Source organism: Pristiophorus japonicus, chromosome 6 (genome assembly GCF_044704955.1).
Source record: "Pristiophorus japonicus isolate sPriJap1 chromosome 6, sPriJap1.hap1, whole genome shotgun sequence".
Classification (NCBI taxonomy): Eukaryota; Metazoa; Chordata; class Chondrichthyes; family Pristiophoridae; genus Pristiophorus; species Pristiophorus japonicus.
This window is the reverse complement of record NC_091982.1, coordinates 72,617,951-72,637,247: the sequence shown is the minus strand read 5'-3', so window position 1 is coordinate 72,637,247 and position 19,297 is coordinate 72,617,951. Positions and strand designations below refer to the sequence as shown.

General features: G+C 42.5%; 1 protein-coding gene across 1 annotated transcript in view; it reads left to right on the top strand.

The window, feature by feature from the left end:
- LOC139266127 (uncharacterized) overlaps nt 1-15,208 on the top strand; it is a 34,396-nt gene extending 19,188 nt beyond the window's left edge. The window contains exons 5-11 of the mRNA XM_070883974.1: nt 4,565-6,247; nt 8,431-8,530; nt 9,203-9,351; nt 9,746-9,858; nt 13,163-13,252; nt 13,353-13,475; nt 15,050-15,208. Of these exons, the coding sequence (XP_070740075.1) occupies nt 4,565-6,247; nt 8,431-8,530; nt 9,203-9,351; nt 9,746-9,858; nt 13,163-13,252; nt 13,353-13,475; nt 15,050-15,208 (2,417 nt within the window). The remainder of the gene's footprint in view (nt 1-4,564; nt 6,248-8,430; nt 8,531-9,202; nt 9,352-9,745; nt 9,859-13,162; nt 13,253-13,352; nt 13,476-15,049) is intronic.
- Nucleotides 15,209-19,297: the final 4,089 nt, after the last annotated feature.

Here is a 19,297-nt window from a genome sequence, read left to right as displayed (position 1 = left end):
TTGCACTGGACCTCTCTTCTGCCTGCCTCAATACTCCCTTTAATTTCTCATTCTCCTCATCTGGAAGCCGGATCTGTTGCTGAAGGCAAATTAGTCAAATTACTTTCTCTATCGACTTTTTATGGTTCTTGCTCTCAGTCCATTGAGCTGCAGCATCTTCTGGACGCTCTGCATACAATAGATCGAGTACCCACTCCTTAGCCACATTTACCCTCTTAAACACATACAAAGAAATCTCCTCTTCCATTTTGCTGCTTTTCCTGAAACCAGTCTCTCATCATGTCCCTTGTACCAGTGTCCCATCTGGGATGCCATTATGTAAGGGGTGGTCTGCAGAGGGCCAGCTTTCCCTTATGACCTTATGAGCGGTTCCGAATCGCTCCCACACCCTTGGTTCTAGACACTGGAATTATGAAGGGACTGTGACCGACTTGGACAGACAATCGGTTTCAAGGTAGGAAGCAGGTATGGCTTTATTGTGGTTTTTAAAAAAAAAAAAGTAAAAGGCACACCTTTAATAACACACATGGACCAATACACACTGAGGGGTACAACACATTGAATAAATTGTCAAATTACAGCCTGTGGGGAAAAGAATACAGCTTAAACTCTAAATGGGGTAAAGAGGAGAATGCAGATACATTTACACAAGTTATCCCAGCCTCCCCCCTCCCAATTCCCCTAACTAACTAAGTTATAGCTCTGAGGGTTCAGGGGCTATGCTCACCAATCCCTTTAGACAGTTGCCGGTGAATCGTGGTTTCGGGGTTCGCTGCACTTGACCTTCTAGGCGAGCTGCACCCCGGACGGAGGAGAGGACTTCGGGGTGCGTCCGTTGATGCGGTAAGTTGCGTTTTGGATGTATGGGGTAAGTACCCATTTTCGTTGGTTAGGAATAGTTTTAGTTAGTCCCTTTTGGTAATTTCTCCCCCGTTGGGTCGTTCAGAAGTAGATTGTAGAGTGGTTGTCAATTTGGTTTCTGACAACCTTCCGTTTCGTGGGCCTCATGCTCGGTCAGTTCTTGATGAGTTCTGGTAGTTTCCTTCATTGTAGAGGAAGCAGGCTGCTTGTGCCTGTGTCTGTGTTCTAGTCTGTGTCCTTGTTCGAGTCTGTGCGAGTTCCAGTCTCTGTTCTGTTAGTTTTTCCTTGTAAAACTGGGGGATAGATATATCCCCAAAAAGAAGGCTTCGTTATCTCCCATCAAATCTCTTGGGTTCTGTTTAAACTGTTCTAACCATTGATTTTCAAATGTCTCCTTTGTCAGCAGTAACTCGATTAGGGTGTGAGAATGTGCTATCACTGGTTTTGCATTGTTTTAGGATTGTCCAGTTTCCTGGCCAAGATTTCCATTGTGCTTGATTGGGTAATTCGATTATCTCTTGGGGGGTGAATAGTTCCCCCCACCAGACAGTCTGGGATCGTTAATACATGAATTTGCTTCACAGAGGTTAGCCCCACCTCCTGTATTCGGTAGCTCTTTTTCGCAGCCAAAATGTTGTAGAATCTTAAAATTGATATGCTCCTTCCCATAGATGTTTAGGGGATCTCAGGCTTCTGTAATTTAGGTTCATTTTGCATTCTCTGGGGTTGGGGGGGGGGGGGTCTCCATGAATGTATCCCCTTTTATCCTCTGCAGGCATTGTCTGCCCCTTTAAACTCATTTTAAAAGTCCAGAAAGGGATTCTTCTCCTCTGCAGGGGAAAGGTACCAGAAATCTTTGCAAAATATTGGTAAATTCTACAAAAGGCACTATATAAATGCAAGTCTTTCTTTCTAAACAGCGGTAATTTTGCCTTCAGTGTGACAGGGTACCGATCATCACAAATAATGGTAAAGGCGGGGGATAGACTTTTTAAAATCCCCTGATTTTGTCACTGAGCTGCCTGAACATCCATTATTAACATTGTGCTGGCAAGATTTATTTTTTTCAGATATTAACCTGCTGACATGAAATTAAAAAGTACATAAAAATGGATCTGTTGCCCTGCTTGTAAAATGGTTAAGGTTAAAAGCCAATTTGTTTTCATGTACAGTGAGGTCCCAGATCTGGTCATCTGACAATCTCCTTCCTCTCTTTCCCACCCACAAATGCAAATTAGTCGTTAATCAAGTTAACTAATTTGCTCTTAATATTAATTGCGAATAAGTCAGTCCTGTATTTTTTAAAGTTATTTCTAGTTGTAATTTTAAATGGTAATTGAAGTTTGTTTTGTGTAGATGATAGCGATTTGGTCTATTCAATGTAGTTTTCTTGTTTAGTTGAGTGTGTGTGCGTATGCAGCAGTGAATAGACAAAGACAGCAACAAATCACAAAGGATCCCATGCATTATATTCGGGGAGGAAGATAAGAAAGGATAATACCAGATTTAGTGATGAGTTATGAACCAGAATTAATTAACAATCTGACACCAAGGGAACATCTTGCAAATAGTGATGAGAATTTGATTAAATTTGAAAGACAGATGGGGGAGTCACAAACCAAGGTTTTAAGTTTTAAGTAAGGCAAATTTCAAAGGGCTAAGAAATGAAATGAAATATTTAGTACATTACAAACCAGTGTATACCCCTAAAAGGCAATGGCTCTCCTCTTGTAGTTGAGCAACCATGGTCAACAAATGAGGCAATAGACAGTATCAAACTCAAAGAAAAGGCTTGCACAAAATCACAAAAAGTACAAATCTTGCAGACTGGGAGAGCTATAAAAAAGCAACCACCAGATGCAAAGAAATAATGAGATGCAAAGAGGCATATGAAAAAAAAGCTTGCAATTGGATATGAAAACCAGAAGTATAATTTTTAATAAACATTAAGAAACCGAGTGATAAATGGGAATGTGGGCCATTAAAGACACATGTACATGCCTGTGTGCATGCTGGCTGAAAAACAGAAAAGAGAGTAGGGGTTAAGGATAGCTATACAGGGTAGCAAAAGGTGGGAAGTGGCATTCCACAGGGATCATTGCTGGAACCCCACTATTGTTCACAATTTGCATTAATGATTTGGACGGTAATTGGAAGTACAATATCAAAATTTGCGGACAACACCAAATTGAGAGGTGCAGTTAATACAAAAAAAGAATGTGACAGGAAGACGTTAATCAGCTTCCAGATGGGCATATAATTGGCAAATTAATTTCAATATAGATAAATGTGAGATGGTACATTTTGGTAGGAAGAATGAGGCCACACACTGCTGGGATAGGAGCCTGAATGGGGTACAGGTTGAGCCTCTCTTATCCGGCACCCTCGGGACCTGGCCTGTGCTGGTTAAGAGGATTTGCCAGGCGACGGGAGGTCAGCATTTCAGGCCCAGCTTCGGTCGGCCCGGAGGCGACTGGAGGAGGAGGAGCTGTGCCAAGAGGCTGGGCAACTTCTACGGCTGTGTACATGGTGCGTGTGTACGATGGAGGTGGCCCAGGAGTGCAACAGGCTTGCTGCAGACCCTGTCCTTGTGCAACAACCGGCGCCCCATCAACCTCTGATGAGAAGAACTGCTTCTCCTGCCAGCCGGGGAACTTCCACTGCGGCACCAAGATCTGCATCTTTGAGCAGTAATGGTGCGACGGGCAGGATGATTGCCAGGACGAAGCTGGGCCCAAAATGTATCCAGCCTCAGGCCGCAGCACGCCGACCCGGCCTCAGAGGGAGCACTGGAGGCGGTGGGGAGAAGAGAAGTGGCCAGCCCCAGGACACAGCGTGGGTTGCGACTGCCCCCCCGGCCCCCGCCAGGAATGATGCCGGACAAGGGAGGTAGCCGGATAAAAGAGTACCGGATAAGAGAGGTTCAACCTGTACAGGAGAAAAGCCATCGAGGGGTTCAGATACACATCACTAAAAGTGGCAACCCAGGTTATTTTCTTTTTTTAAAAAAGCAAACCTAACATTGGGGTTCATTTCTGGAGGGATTGAACTTAAAAGCAAAGAAGTTATGTTAAACTTGTACAGAACCTTGGTTAGGCCACACTTGGAGTATTCAGTATAGTTCTGGTCTCCATATTATCAAAAAGGATATAGAGGCATTGGAGAAGCTGCAAAACAGATTCACAAAGATGATACCAGAACTGAAAGGATATACTTATCAAGAAAGGCTGAACAGGCTAGCGTTCACTGGTAATCTGTTTCAGGTCTTTTAAGATAATTAAAGAATTTGATAGAGTAGATGAACAGAAAATGTTTCCACTAAATTTGGAGAATCCAAAACTAGAGGTCATAAATATAAGAAAATTACTAATAAATCCAATCGGAAATTCAGGCGAAACTTCTTCAGCCAAAGAGTAGTAAGAATGTGGTAACCAGGTGTAGTTGCAGCAAATAGCATAGATGTATTTTAGGGGAAACTAGATAAGCACATGAGGGGGAAAGGAATAGAAGCTGACAGGTTTAGATGAAGAAGGTTCAGAGGAGGCGTATGTGGAGCATAAATGCTGGCATAGACCTGTTTGGGTGAATGGCCTGTTTGTGTGCTATACACTCGATGTAACTCAATGTATGTGTGCACGTATGGGTGTGAAGCCTATGCAGTTTCCTTTACTATTATTTTTTTTTCTGATTGTTTTTTCTGCAGGTGTAAGAAAATGTTCAAGTCATGCTATGTTATTTGTGAACCTGTGCCTGACCGTGTCAGCTCTCTGGTGTGGATCTGGCCTTATTCACATCTTGATCGGGGAAAAGGTAGTTCAAGGTGATGGGATCAGGAATGCTCTGGTCCCTGGCTACTCGGCTTTCGTCTTGGGGCTCTTCATCATCGGGGTAGTGGGGTTGATCCAAAAGGAAGTGATTCTGGCTATGATCGCTTTTGCTATCTCTCTTGCTACCGCCCATGAAATTGCCGCATTATATAATCAATCTTTTGGTAGCTCTGCAGTAGCTTCAAATTATTTGATTGTGTCCTTTATAGGGCTTTACTTTGGGTTGGGCCATGCTTCTGCCTTCGTAAGTAAAGGGAAAATCATTTTCCCAGGGACTGATCTGTCCAAGATTAACTCCCATCTGAAATCTGGGCCCCAGAACCTCTTCAAAAATGACACACTGGCTCTGGGGTACATTGCAAATATGCTATCTGCCAGTGTGTTCGGATGCCAGGTTTTGGGTGTAACTTCCAATCTGTTTGTTGGTCAGGTCCCCTGGCTGTGGACAGCAGCTGTCTATCAAATTGTTGTCTGTGTTTTGTCTTACAGAGCAATTGACAGCCTGACTGCTACATTCTTTGGTCTTACCTCCATATTAAAATTTGCAGAGGGCTATGCTTTACTTTACAAGCTCTGGCAAGACAACCAACCCTTCTTTCCAGTTCCAGTCCCTATTGTTCTTGCTGTCCTGTTTTTCATCCTGGCTCTGTTTATGATGAGTAAAAGCTTTGTTGATGGAATTTATTTGCTGTTTTTTGTTTCTTATTGTATAGCAGTGGCAGCTCGCCCCATTGGTTTTTTTCATGGTGCTGCACAAGGTGTCAGTGTGGCCATATTTATAGCATCTGCTTGCTTAACTTTCATTTACCTTTTCAATAGTATTGGATCCCTTACCATTCCCACCGGACAGAGGATCGTAAAGGGTTTGCTCATTAGGATGAATACATTAACTCTGAAGTCAGACAAAGACACCCACAGTCCTTATTTGGGATACTCCAGATATTCAGATGCTGAGATTCTAGCCCATGCCTGCAATGTTGTGGCTGCCTTTGCCATCACTATATCTGTCAATGCTTCTGCTCCTTTAGCCACTGTGGTTCTGCCCTGGATAGTCATTCCTGGGGGAGTCCTGCAGATTCTGTGCGGTTCAATATCTTTTTCTCGGGGTAAAACCCTGGAAAGTTGTGCTTTCATCCTATATGGTCTGGCATGGATAATTTGGGGTTTGACCCGATATGCTGGTCTCTATGGTTCTACTAGGGGGTTTGGTATTGCAGTCGGGATTATTTGCTTCTTGCTTTTTAATTGCTTTGTGGTGATAGGGACTATCTTTCTCAACATAGTGTGGTTTGCCTTCTCTCTCAGCTTTCAGTTGATCCTGATCAGCTTTCTATTGGATGCCATTAATTCAAATCCTTTTGGATATGACATTGGGGTCACCATCATTTTTGGTTTGGTTAGTTTTTACTGCTTTTTGGCCACCCTCTTTAACCAGAGCTTTGAGAGCCCCCAGTTTCCCATGGGATGTGCCTGGGCGAAACTGTGTGGGTTTGGGCAGAACAATTCTATATGCCCTCATTTGCCTTCACGAAAAACCACCTCAGTCAGAAAAATTGCAGGTAAGATTCAGCAGAACACTTAAGAAAAATGTAAAGTACCAACTAGTCAATTCATTTTTGTGTTCATATCTTTAAGGATAGACAGTGAAACCTATATTACAAGATTATGTTCTGCACAGATATTCCTTAAATGTCACCTCTAAGGCAGGTAACTGTATCCAGCAAAGAACAATTACTTAAACTTAATTATTCGGTTGTTTGTTTTAAATCTGCTTTACATAAAAATTATTAGGAACACTAAAAACACCTTTCATAAAGGTATCGAGTTGTTTCTTGAACCTACTTGTACTGGCTGCTTCAGCGACTTTCCTTGGTGACGTGTTCTACAAGTCTATTAACTTTTTTATATAAATGACATAAGAGAAATAAAATCTTTGAGTTTACTGATGATACCAAATTAAGGTCTTGGTAAACTATAAGAGAGATTACAGAAAACACATAAGTTAACTGGGTGGAAAAATATGTGGTGGATGTTATTGAGTGCACAGAAATATGAAGTAATACATTTTGGGAAAAGAACAGTGAAAGAAAAATACCCTAAATGATCGGATTCTTAAGAGTGGAGGAACAAAATCCGACAAAGACACCCGCAGCCCTTATTGGGATACTCCAGATATTACTTATGCAGATACATAAAGGTGGGAGGGAGGGTAGCAAAGGCCGTTAAAAAGGCAACTGAAAAGCTGTGTTTTATACATTGGACATTAAATATAAAAGCAAGGAAGTGATGTTACATTTGTACAAGACAATGGTTATGCCACAGTTGAAGGTATCCCATGCAGTTATAGGATATTAGAATAATTGAAAGGGTACAGAGAAGATTTACTAGAATTATAAAGGTAAAGAAAGAAGAAATAAAGACTTAGATTTATGTAGTGCCTTTCAAGACCACTGGCTGTCCCAAAGCGCTTTACAGCCAATGAAGTACTTTTGGAGTGTAGTCACAATATGGGAAACGTGGCAGCCAATTTGTGTACAGCAAGCTCCCACAAACAGCAATGTGATAATGACCAGATAATCTGTTTTTGTTATGTTGATTGAGAGATAAATATTGGCCAGGACACCAGGGGTAACTCCCCTGCTCTTCATCGGAATAGTGCAGAAGGGGCCCTCAGTTTAATGTCTCATCCGAAAGGCGCCATTTCCAGCACACTCTCAGCAGTGCACTAATGTGTCCGCCCAGATTTATGTGCTCGAGTCCCTAGAGTTGAACCCACAACCTTCTGACTCAGAGGTGAGTGAGGTACCCACAGCCACAGTGGACACGGTAATAGTTATGAAGACAAGTTTGAAGGCAAGTAAAAAAATTAAGAAGCTCGGTCAAGGAATGGAAATCAGACAAAATGTTGATGGAAAAAGTCAAATACAGAAGGAAGCGATTTGCCCATCACACCTGGGCCAATGTAAACTGTTCAACTGGAGCTCTCTGCTCTAATCCTATTTATTGTCCTTTCCTCATATTCTTCCTTTTCAAGTACATATCTAATTATCTTTTAAACGTTATGGACACAGCGTGCTACACATTCATGTTCCAACATCCCCTTCATTCTTCTAGTGATAATCCTTAGTCTATGCCCCTTGGTTATCAATTGGACAACAAATGGAAACAATCTTTAGGAGGCAGTTGTATTAAAGGTTTTCAAAAGTATAAATGATTTTGAGACAGGAAGTAGTGAAATCCAATTGATAACCAAGGGACATAGACTAAGGATTATCACTAGAAGAATGAAGGGGATGTTGGAACATGAAGTGTGTAGCACACTGTGTCCATAATGTTTAAAAGGTAATTAGATATGTATTTGAAAAAGAAGACTATGAGGAAAGGGCAAGTAAATAGGATTAGAGCAGATAGATCCAGTTGAACAGTTTGCATTGGCCCAGGTGTGATGGGCAAATGGCTTTCTTCTGTATTTGACTTTTTCCATCAACATTTTGCCTGATTTCCATTCCTTCACCTAGCTGCTTAATTTTTCACTTGTATCTCTTGGTAGTTGGCACCTGTCACCATAGTGATTGATTTACCAGATTTAACCTTGCCAATACCCTTCATAACCTTCATTCAGGACACCTTACAATCTCCTATTCCAAAAAATGTAAGAATTGTACTTTGATAAGACACTTATTGCTCCTGTGTTTTCCAGCTTTGTGATGGGTTTTCTTTATTTTATAACTGATTTCTGTAGAGATTATGAAAAATGGAGGTGCCTGTGGTATTCCAACTGACACGGTGTATGTGCTGGTGGCAGCCTGCAATCGTCCCGATGCTGTGGAAAAGGCTTACAAGTAGGAACGCTCTTGCATTGATTGTTCCATTTTTGGGGGCAAATCTTCAGTGCTTGAGTGGAGGGGTATTGCAGTAATATATCTTGTAAGACACATTTAATATATTTGGGCACAGAAAACAGCATTCCCTATTGGGGATGATTTGTACTCTTATTTAATAATAAATACTGAGTTTAAAAGCATGAATACTCAATTGGAGCAAACGGAGTATCTATTTTGCTTGTCAGCTTATTGCCAAACCAACATAGTGACATTGCAGCAAATCTCATTTTGATGCTCATTAGCTCAGTGTCGAATTATTTCAAAGTTTGAGTATGGAACTCCAAGTCATCAAATGAGTGGAACACACCACGAGTGGATATGAAACTTCAATCCATTTGTTGTATGATGTATGTATAAAGTAACAACATCCCTCAGATTTAAAACAAAATGAACAAAACACTGTAGGAAGTCGAATGTTCCACTTATTTGATTATTATTTTTATTAAAGAAATATTGCGGTGTTCATGGGAATTCAAAGGTGACTGAGCCAGTTTCCTCAATCTCTACCACTTATGTGTCAAATAACATACCCCATTTAAGTAGTTGCAGCATTTTGATGTTTTGAGATTTAGAAGAACGAATAGACAGACACAACATATGCGAGATTTTATTTCCTTTTTTATTGCACAGCACAAAGAAACAGGCGAAAGAGAGGCCAATGTCTCTCTGGATCTCCAATTTAGCACAACTAGAACCAGCAAAACATTTGTTGGACCCTCTACTCTGGGACTTCATGCAGGCAGTTTGGCCTTCATCTATCAGTCTTGTCATCCCCAGAGGTAAGACCCCTTTGCTACTTTCCATATTCCCCCATCCTGATTTTTTTCCCCTCATCGACTGTGTCAAGTGTAATTTTCCAGCTCAAATGGCAGATGGGCAATTTGTTCTTGGATCTCTCCCAGTGTTGATCTTCAGCCAGCTTCTTAGAGGTATGGCCTGGGAGGACTCACTAGCTGCTATTTCTATCAGTTTGGTAAGTGTCTCGCTTCTGTTGAAAATGTCCCTGTACGCCAAGATAAGAACATGAATAATCCATGGACATATCACATTGTTAGAATGCATGTCCTAGGCTGTCCATACTCCATGTTGCAATAGTACACTGTTCCTGTGTACAAATCTAAGTGAAATAAATGTGGGAGAATAATTATTAACAATTGCTGTTATAATTGAAAGGGACTTGGTTGAACTTATTCGGACTGAAACATGCAGATAAATATATTGGAACTCCTCAGAGCATTGCCATTAGGATTCCAGACTGTGCTGTTACTACACATCTCATTGACCAGGTGAGAGATTTACCTTTCTAAATAACTGTCTTGTTATTCAGTATGCACGCTATAATTGGTGATTTTTTTGAAATGCTTTATTGCCCCTATTTGATCTCTCAATTCAGTGGCAGCTTTTACACAATCGCTGAGCTTGTTTCAATGGGAAAGGCTCGCACCTATGAAGCAATAGTTAATTCTGATCACATTATTATTTAATTTCATGGGGTCATTTTTGAAATATACCTCAATTTTCACTGGAATGCTGTTGTGCTGTATAAGAACATAACATAAGAATTAGGAACAGGAGTAGGCCATCTAGCACCTCGAGCCTGCTCCGCCATTCAACAAGATCATGGCTGATCTGGCCGTGGACTCAGCTCCACTTACTCGCCTGCTCCCCATAACCCTTAATTCTCTTATTGGTTAAAAATCTATCTATCTGTGATTTGAATACATTCAATGAGCTAGCCTCAACTGCTTCCATGGGCAGAGAATTCCACAGATTCACAACCCTCTGGGAGAAGAAATTCCTTCTCAACTCGGTTTTAAATTGGCTCCCCCGTATTTTGAGGCTGTGCCCCCTCGTTCTAGTCTCCCCGACCAGTGGAAACAACCTCTCTGCCTCTACCTTGTCTATCCCTTTCATTATTTTAAATGTTTCTATCAGATCACTACTCATCCTTCTGAACCCCAACGAGTAAAGACCCAGTCTACTCAATCTATTATCATAAGGTAACCTCCTCATCTCCGGTATCAGCCTAGTGAATCGTCTCTGTACCCCCTCCAAAGCTAGTATATCCTTCCTTAAATAAGGTGACCAAAACTGCACACAGTACTCCAGGTGCGGCCTCACCAATACCCTGTACAGTTGCAGCAGGACCTCCCTGCTTTTGTACTCCATCCCTCTCGCATCGAAGGCCAACATTCCATTCGCCTTCCTGATTACCTGCTGCACCTGCAAACTAACATTTTGGGATTCATGCACAAGGAGGCCTCCTCGTAGGACTGCTCCTGGGCACGGCCAAGGGTGCCATCAGCCGGTCCAGGCAGCGGGCGGTCGAGGGGGTCGTTCAACCTGACTGCCTGCCTCTCTTCCGCTCTTACATCCGGTCCAGGGTGTCCTTGGAGATGGAGCACGCGGTGTCCACCGGTACGCTCGCGGCCTTCCGCGAGAGGTGGGCACCGGAGGGACTGGAGTGCATCATCACGCCCGGCAACCAAATTTTAATTTGATTTTACGTTTTAAAGTTTAATTTGTTTTAATTGCCGGTGCTTTTAGTGTCCCCCTCTCCTTTTATAGGGGGCACTGGAAAAAGGAAAAATTTGATTTTAGTGCCCCAAAAAAAAACACAAAAAAAACCCCCCCCCAAAAAAAAAAAGGGCCTTGTAAATGTCTTGTGTGTGTCATCCAGGTCGGGTGGCACGGATACATGTTTTATGTTTTCGCAGGTAAACTCAAAAGAGTTTCATGCACAAGGACCCACAGGTCCCTCTGCACCGCAGCATGTTGTAATTTCTCCCCATTCAAATAATATTCCCTTTTACTGTTTTTTTTTCCCAAGGTGGATGACCTCACATTTTCCGACATTGTATTCCATCTGCCAAACCTTAGCCCATTCGCTTAACCTATCTAAATCTCTTTGCAGCCTCTCTGTGTCCTCTGCACAACCCGCTTTCCCACTAATCTTTGTGTCATCTGCAAATTTTGTTACACTACACTCTGTCCCCTCTTCCAGGTCATCTAGGTATATTGTAAACAGTTGTGGTCCCAGCACCGATCCCTGTGGCACACCACTAACCACCGATTTCCAACCCGAAAAGGACCCATTTATCCCGACTCTCTGCTTTCTGTTAGCCAGCCAATTCTCGATCCATGCCAATACATTTTCTCTGACTACGCATACCTTTATCTTCTGCAGTAACTTTTTGTGTGGCACCTTATCGAATGCCTTTTGGAAATCTAAATAAACCACATCCATCGGTACACCTCTATCCACCATGCTCGTATATCCTCAAAGAATTCCAGTAAATTAGTTAAACATGATTTTCCCTTCATGAGTCCACATTGCATCTGCTTGATTGCACTATTCCTATCTAGATGTCCCGTTATTTCTTCCTTAATGATAGCTTCAAGCATTTTCCCCACTACAGATGTTAAACTAACCGGCCTATAGTTACCTGCCTTTTGTCTGCCCCCTTTTTTAAACAGAGGCGTTACATTAGCTGCTTTCCAATCCGCTGGTATCTCCCCAGAGTCCAGAGAATTTTGGTAGATTATAACGAATGCATCTGCTATAACTTCCACCATCTCTTTTAATACCCTGGGATGCATTTCATCAGGACCAGGGGACTTGTCTACCTTGAGTCCCATTAGCCTGTCCAGCACTACCCCACTAGTGATAGTGATTATCTCAAGGTCCTCCCTTCCCACATTCCCGTGACCAGCAATTTGTGGCATGGTTTTTGTGTCTTCCACTGTGAAGACCGAAACAAAATAATTGTTTAAGGTCTCAGCCATTTCCGCATTCCCCATTATTAAATCCCCCTTCTCATCTTCTAAGGGACCAACATTTACTTTAGTTACTCCTTTCCGTTTTATATATTGGTAAAAGCTTTTACTATCTGTTTTTATGTTTTGAACTGTGGTAATACTAAGTAAACCTACAATGACACTGGATGCTATTCCAAAGTCTGTAACATATAAAAAAGGCACTTCTGAATTACAAACAAAATAATAGATGTAGGATGATGGATTCGACTAATGCCCGAAACAGTGAGGTTGAAGCTCATGTTAGTCCTTTAAATTCCATTTTATTATACATTGACTTTTCCTTTTGCAATTTTCGAGCAGGCCTCAATTTTGGCAGCCCACACTCCAGCTGAAAACAGGCAGGGATTACTTGTGTATATTTAAATCAAGGTCCTGTGACATATGTAGGACCCTGATGATATTTTGGGCAGAATGTGCGCAGCTCAAGCCTCCTCTGGAAATGAACATAGAGCGGCCAAACCAGTGTCCCTTAAAGGCACCACTTAAGACCGTTTTGAAAACATGGTGATTTTTTTTTAAACCAGTTATTGTGGGGCTTGGAGGAGAATTCATCTGGGCCTGCTACGGACCTTGTGTAGCCTCTGCAGCAGAAGCCATTAGATAATGATCATAAGCAAGAAATGTTGCTGATTTTCCCCTCACTTGCCAGGGTGCTAAGGTTAATTCTAGAGTCCTTACTGCCTTCTTGGCTGAAATGAGGACAAAACAGAGATTGATCATAGGGTTGCCTCAGTCTGATGTACTAACGGATTTCTTTCTCTACAATTGCAGGTGGGGCCTATAGCAGTGACATCAGCAAACCCAACAGGAGAAGCAGACACCACTCACCACAATCAAGTCTATGCTAAACTTGGTGATAAGGTAATGTTTGTTTACAACTTCTTCTTTGACTTAAAAAAAAAACATTTCCAATGTGTAAAATTACAGCTGCTTACTCTTAAATTGTTTATCCCTGGTACAGGTTGATGGTGTATTGTGTGATGGGCCTTCGCCTGAGAATATTGCCTCTACAGTTGTGGACTGTACCAAGATAGAGACGGGGACACTGGGTTTCTTTAGAGTAGGTCTTGTGCCCAAATCACAGGTATGATTTATAACTAATACTTTGAATAGTGGTCTGTTGCTTTGATGTCACACATTTTGTTCTGAAAGCAGCTTAAAAGCAGTTGTCTTACAATTGGGGCTCATTTTAAAAATGGAAGTCTAAAGGTTTGCAAGTTAATAACAGATAAAGAAGACCATTTGACTCCGCTTGGTTTAGACATTTAGAAAGACTCTCCAGTCCACACCCCCCCCCTCTTCACTTTTATCATCCAGTTGATATTTAAATGCTTCCAGAGTTTTCATCCTCACCACTCTATTCCATATATCTATCAGTCAGTGTGAAGGACCTCCTGATATCAGTGCTGCATTTGATTTTTTTACTAGATTGAATCTGTTTCCTACTCTCATTTAGTTTACAGTAATTTTCCAGATTTACTGTCTTGTATACCTATACAACATCACTTCCCAGATGCCTTCCTTTTGAGGTGGAAAGTACACGTTTTCTCCAGTGGTTCCTCAAACTTCACTTTCCTGACACTAGGATCAGTCTTGTGGTTCTTATTTGCACTGTGTCTGTTGTTTGAATGCCTCTCTGTGTTTGTGTTCCAGAACTGGACATAATATGCAAGGTGTGGACTAACCAGAGCACTATTCAGTTTGATCACAGCTTCCTCTAACTTTTACTCCACTGATTTGGCTACATTGTTCAACATCCTATTGCTTTCATGGTTAATGCTGTGCATTGGTTGAACATAATTTAACACTGAGTCTGCGAAGACTCTTCAGTCTCTTACCTTCAACCATAACTATTTCAATACCATTCATGAAGTATGTGTGTCGTGCATTTTTCCTCCTGTATGCAGGACTTTATTTTGTCTATATTACATTTCAGCCACCATTGTTCTGCCCACTCAAACTTTTTCCAACTCATTGTATAACTTCAAAATTATAGTCGATTTATTGAACCAAAAAAAACACAATTGTTTTTGATTGAAGACTTTATCCAAATGAGGAGAGATGCCCTTGAACAATGGCACTAGCTCAGCAGGAATATCTTGCTCCCCCAGCCCAACTGAATCCCAAAGATCAAGACCAAATGAATTGCCCCAACTGTTAAATGTGCTTTATTTGCAATACAGCAAAGGCTTCACAACACACGTATTATTGAAAGTATAATTTGGTCATTTTCCCCCTGTCCTGAAGCTCCTTTCTGTTGCTGGAGTTCAGTCCAATGGGTACTGATAGTCCACCCAAGGCCATTCCAGAGTCCCAGCAGACTACGAAGGAGGCCATCACAACCAAACACAATTCTACTCCCATCCACACTGAATAACAGTTGGGAGTGAGAACCCTGGCCATATTTGTTACCTTTCTAGGCCAGGGGCATTAAAACCGGTTGTGATCCCCAAATGCCCATATTCTTCCCCCCCCCCGCTGCCCCATGTCAAACCCAGGAACATCTGGTGTGTAGGGCATGGTCTCATATTTACTCAGTAAACCAACACAAACATTTTAAAATATTTACTCTGGTTATAAATATCACTTCAGTCCTAGAAGTCTAAAGACAGTGTTTAGTATTTGCCTGTTAATGAGCTACTTACATTTTGACTGAAGGTCTTGCAGCTGTTTGAAGAAGTGCAGAAGAAACATCTAAAGGGCCATACTAATGGTGGATTCAACCAGGATCATTCAGAACTTAGCACACTTCAGCAGCCACAGACGATAGATACCCAAGATAATATTGCTTTCATAAAAGATTATATAAATTTGTAATGTACACACATTACTGAAGATATATGTAAATAGTCATATTTATGTTTTTAATTGAATATGCTTTTATAAACTCCAATACTTGTTGAACAGCCACTGCAGGGGTTCCTTTTTCTCCCGCTCCTTTCCTGAAGACACTAAGAGCCCCAACATCATTCTTCAGTGCCTCACTCAAGTGGCTATTCTTAATGAGCCTCAACAGCAAGTATTAACAAGCTTGGGGGGTGGGGGGGAGGGCAGCATTAATAGTTTTTAAAACTAGCACAAAAGATCGCAGAAACTTGAGTTGCGATGAATGCAAATTGCGCTTAAAACTCCACGATCCTTTGTGCTGGTTTCGCCGATTTCAGCCAAATTGCGCTAAAAATATCAGCACAATCAAGCGGAAACTCCAGACCATTCTACAACTTTCCTGCCGCAAATGACTCTTTTTCTGCAATATAATAATGTAACCGAGGTCCTTCATAAGAGCTGCTATATCACCTTAGCTCCTGGTGGACAATGGTAAAATTACATTTGACTTCAAGCAATACAACTTATAGATACACTACACCGACATGCATGGGAGTAAACTCCCAATGGTGATTAATTCATCCTGGGGGAGTGGCCAAATTAGTTGTTCTTAGTATGGAGTAGTTAAACTGTATAAAGAATCCATTATCCTGTATTCTGTGAAAGTAGCCATTAGATGATTTTGTTGCTGTGGTATAAAAAAAATTGATATTGGGGAAAAATGAAAAACAATATTTATTGTACTTTGCCTTGTGTGAGCATTTTGTAATAAACATGGATATTTTTAAACTCATAACTGACTTATTTATTTTCTGACAGTGAAGTAACAGAGTCATTGTATTACTGAATGAAGAACCGGTTTTATTTCCAGGTTATAGCATTTGTTGATGATGCTGAATCTTTGTCTTGATTTCCTCCAAGCCCTACAGTGGAGCAATGGGTTGTTGTTGGGTGCCTTGATGGCTTCATGGCACCATCAATGAGACCCTGTGCTTTTAGGAAAACAGCTACCTTGGGCCCTTTTTGAGTTGGCCTTCCTTTCACTATGGAAAGGAACATGTGTTACTCCTGGCAAATAAGGTTGCGGTGACCTGACAAATGTCACCAGTAGCAGCACAAAAATTCAAAGTAGTGGTGGCTTTCACCGCAACAGCAGGACTGTCCCAATGCTGAACCTCGTCTGCAGGCTCCACTAGATGGTACAACTTGGTGATGGCCTCCCTGCTGAAGAGTAGTCAGTGAAAGCAGAGCGCTTCAGACATGCACAAGTAGTTGTGCCTGTTGCATAATTCCTAGCTGACTGTGGTGGGGCCTGAGATGCATGCCCATTTGCCCTTCCTCCCTCCACTAGAACTCTTCCTCCTCCAAACTATTAAGTAAGCTTGTTTAGTTTGGCTTTTTATAATTCTCCTTAAAAACTATGGTCAAGTATGTCTTCCAATCGGATGATGACGTTTCAATCCAAACTTCAATCATTTTGGGTGGCTGTTGCTCTCTTCAAAAGAGCAAGCCTATTAATGCAAAAAGGTTAGACTGAGGCTTAAATTCTATTAGATCACAGATGACTCTTGTTTAGGACACACATTGGGTCATCAATTTGCATTAATGACACTGTGTTCGGAGGGTCATAGCAAGTATCGGCATTTTGATTGACTGGTTTAGCTGCTTAAAACTAGTTGCATTATTTTTATCAACATGAGAGGGAATTATATAATATCTTTGGTTCCACATCCAACATTGCCACTTTTAAGCATGCCACACAATTAGCACTACTGCCAATGAGGAACTTGAAGAGGCAGCGAAGGAACATAATGGGACAGAAGATCACTGAAGACAAAAGGTTTTTTAGGCCTTGGCCAAGACTGAGGCCTAAAAAGGTAATGAATTGGGATTGAAAAAGAGAGAGAAGAAGCCTGTACTATGTCCTCTCCATACATAGAAGTAATCCTCAAAATTATTTCAGTCACCTTTCTTCATGTGGTCCTGTGGAATGGTGGGACGAAGAGGGAACTCTGCTGGGAACCCAGCTCCTGACTCCCTGCTAGTATTTTCATGCAACAGATGATGAGGGTGCTGTCAGCACTCGACTCAACTGAGGTATGGTGTGGAAAATTCAGGCCAAAGCAGAGAAGTGATGCTCGGTTTCGTTGTCCCCATTGTGCTGCTACCCTGCCTGATTTGGGATGGGGAAATCCAGCCCTCCATGTCCAAAATGGAAAGGTGTTTCATTTCCTAGAATCCGCATCTTTCACATTCAGCAAGAGTTTTTTTTTTAATTTAGAAGCTCTAATTCTACAGATTGAAATCTTTCCCTAACTTTGCTGAAAATCATTCATTGCAGCCCTTAAATGTTTCTAGAATCTTTTACAGCATTTTGCACAATCCTATTACTAAATTTAATAAAGGACGTGTTTATTTGTACAGCCAAAATGGCCAACATACTCCACCCTTTGTTTCTGATTGGTGCCCTTGGAGGATAAACCACACCCTGAAGTTTCACAGGAATGTGTAACTGGAGCCGCCCATCCCAAGGTATCGCAGACTTTGCAAATTGTAACTCAATCCACTTTGACTTCCCGAAGCGACAGAGGACAAAGCTCCCCAGAAGACAGCAAGGGCCAGCCAAAGTGCCTTACCCCACCCAGTCCAAGAACATCCCTCCCCCAGCTGAAGTGCCTTACCCCAGTCCAAGTACATCACTCCCCCAGCTAAAGTGCCTTAAAGTGCCTAAAGCTGGCTGCTTATGACTACTCCATCCGGCACCGGCCTGGCACTGAAAATTGCGCTGACATGCTCAGCAGGCTTCCACTGGCCACCACTGAGGGGGCAGCGGAGCAAAGTGCCGAGATGGTCATGGCCGTTGATGCCTTTGACAGCGCAGACTCCCCCATCACAGCCCACCAGATCAAAATCTGGACAAACAGAGATCCCCTCCTATCCCTGATTAAGAAATGTGTCCTGACTGGGGATTGGGCGCCCGCACACGGAGCATGCCCTGAGGAGGTCAGACTGTTCCACAGACGGATGGATGAGCTCTCCATCCAAGCCGACTGCCTACTATGGGGCAGCCGGGTAGTTATGCCCCAGAAGGGCAGGGAGGCATTCATCAGGGAACTCCAAAGCAAGCACCCAGGCATTGTGCTGATGAAGGCCATTGCCCGGTCACACGTTTAGTGGCCTGGAATTGATTCAGACCTGGAACACTGTGTTCGCAAGTGCACGATGTGTGCCCAGCTGGGTAATGCCCCCAGGGAGGCCCCGCTCAGCCCGTGGCCCTGGCCCACCAGGCCATGGTCACACATTCATGTTGACTACGTGGGCTCGTTCATGGGTAAGATGTTCCTTATTGTGGTAGAAGCGTGGAAAGCCTATGTGCGATCTTTGCAACCCATGGATTGCCGGACATCCTGGTTAGTGATAATGCCCCATGTTTCACAAGCTACGAATTCCGAGAGTTTATGTCGGGCAATGGCATCAATCACGTCAGGACTGCGCCGTTCAACCGTCCTCCAATGGCCAGGCAGTCCAAATCATTAAGCAAGGTATGCTCAGGATTCAAGGACCCTCCCTACAATGCCGCCTATCGCGTCTCCTGCTGGCCTATAGATCCCAACCGCACTCGCTCATGGGGGTCCCACCCGCAGAGCTACTAATGAAATGGACACTCAAAACTCGATTGTCCCTCATTCACCCAGTCCTGACCGACATAGTTGATGCAAGCGCAAGTCACAAAACGAGTACCATGACCGTAATTCGAGGGGAAGATGTATAGAAATAAATGATCCTGTATTCATCCTCAATCACGCCATGGGGCCCAATTGGCTTGAGGACACTGTAATTGACAAAGAGGGGAATAGGGTCATCATGGTAAAACTCAACAATGGTCAGATATGCCGTAAGCATATGGACAAAGTAAAAAAAAAAGGTTCAGCATCGACACGGAGGAACCTGAAGAAGACCATGAAATGGAGCTCACAACACTGCCAGTGAACGAGCAACAAGAGCAATCAGAAGAATGCACAGTCCCTGCGGTCAGCCCGGACAGGCCGGAATCACCACAGGTGACAGACACTCACGTCA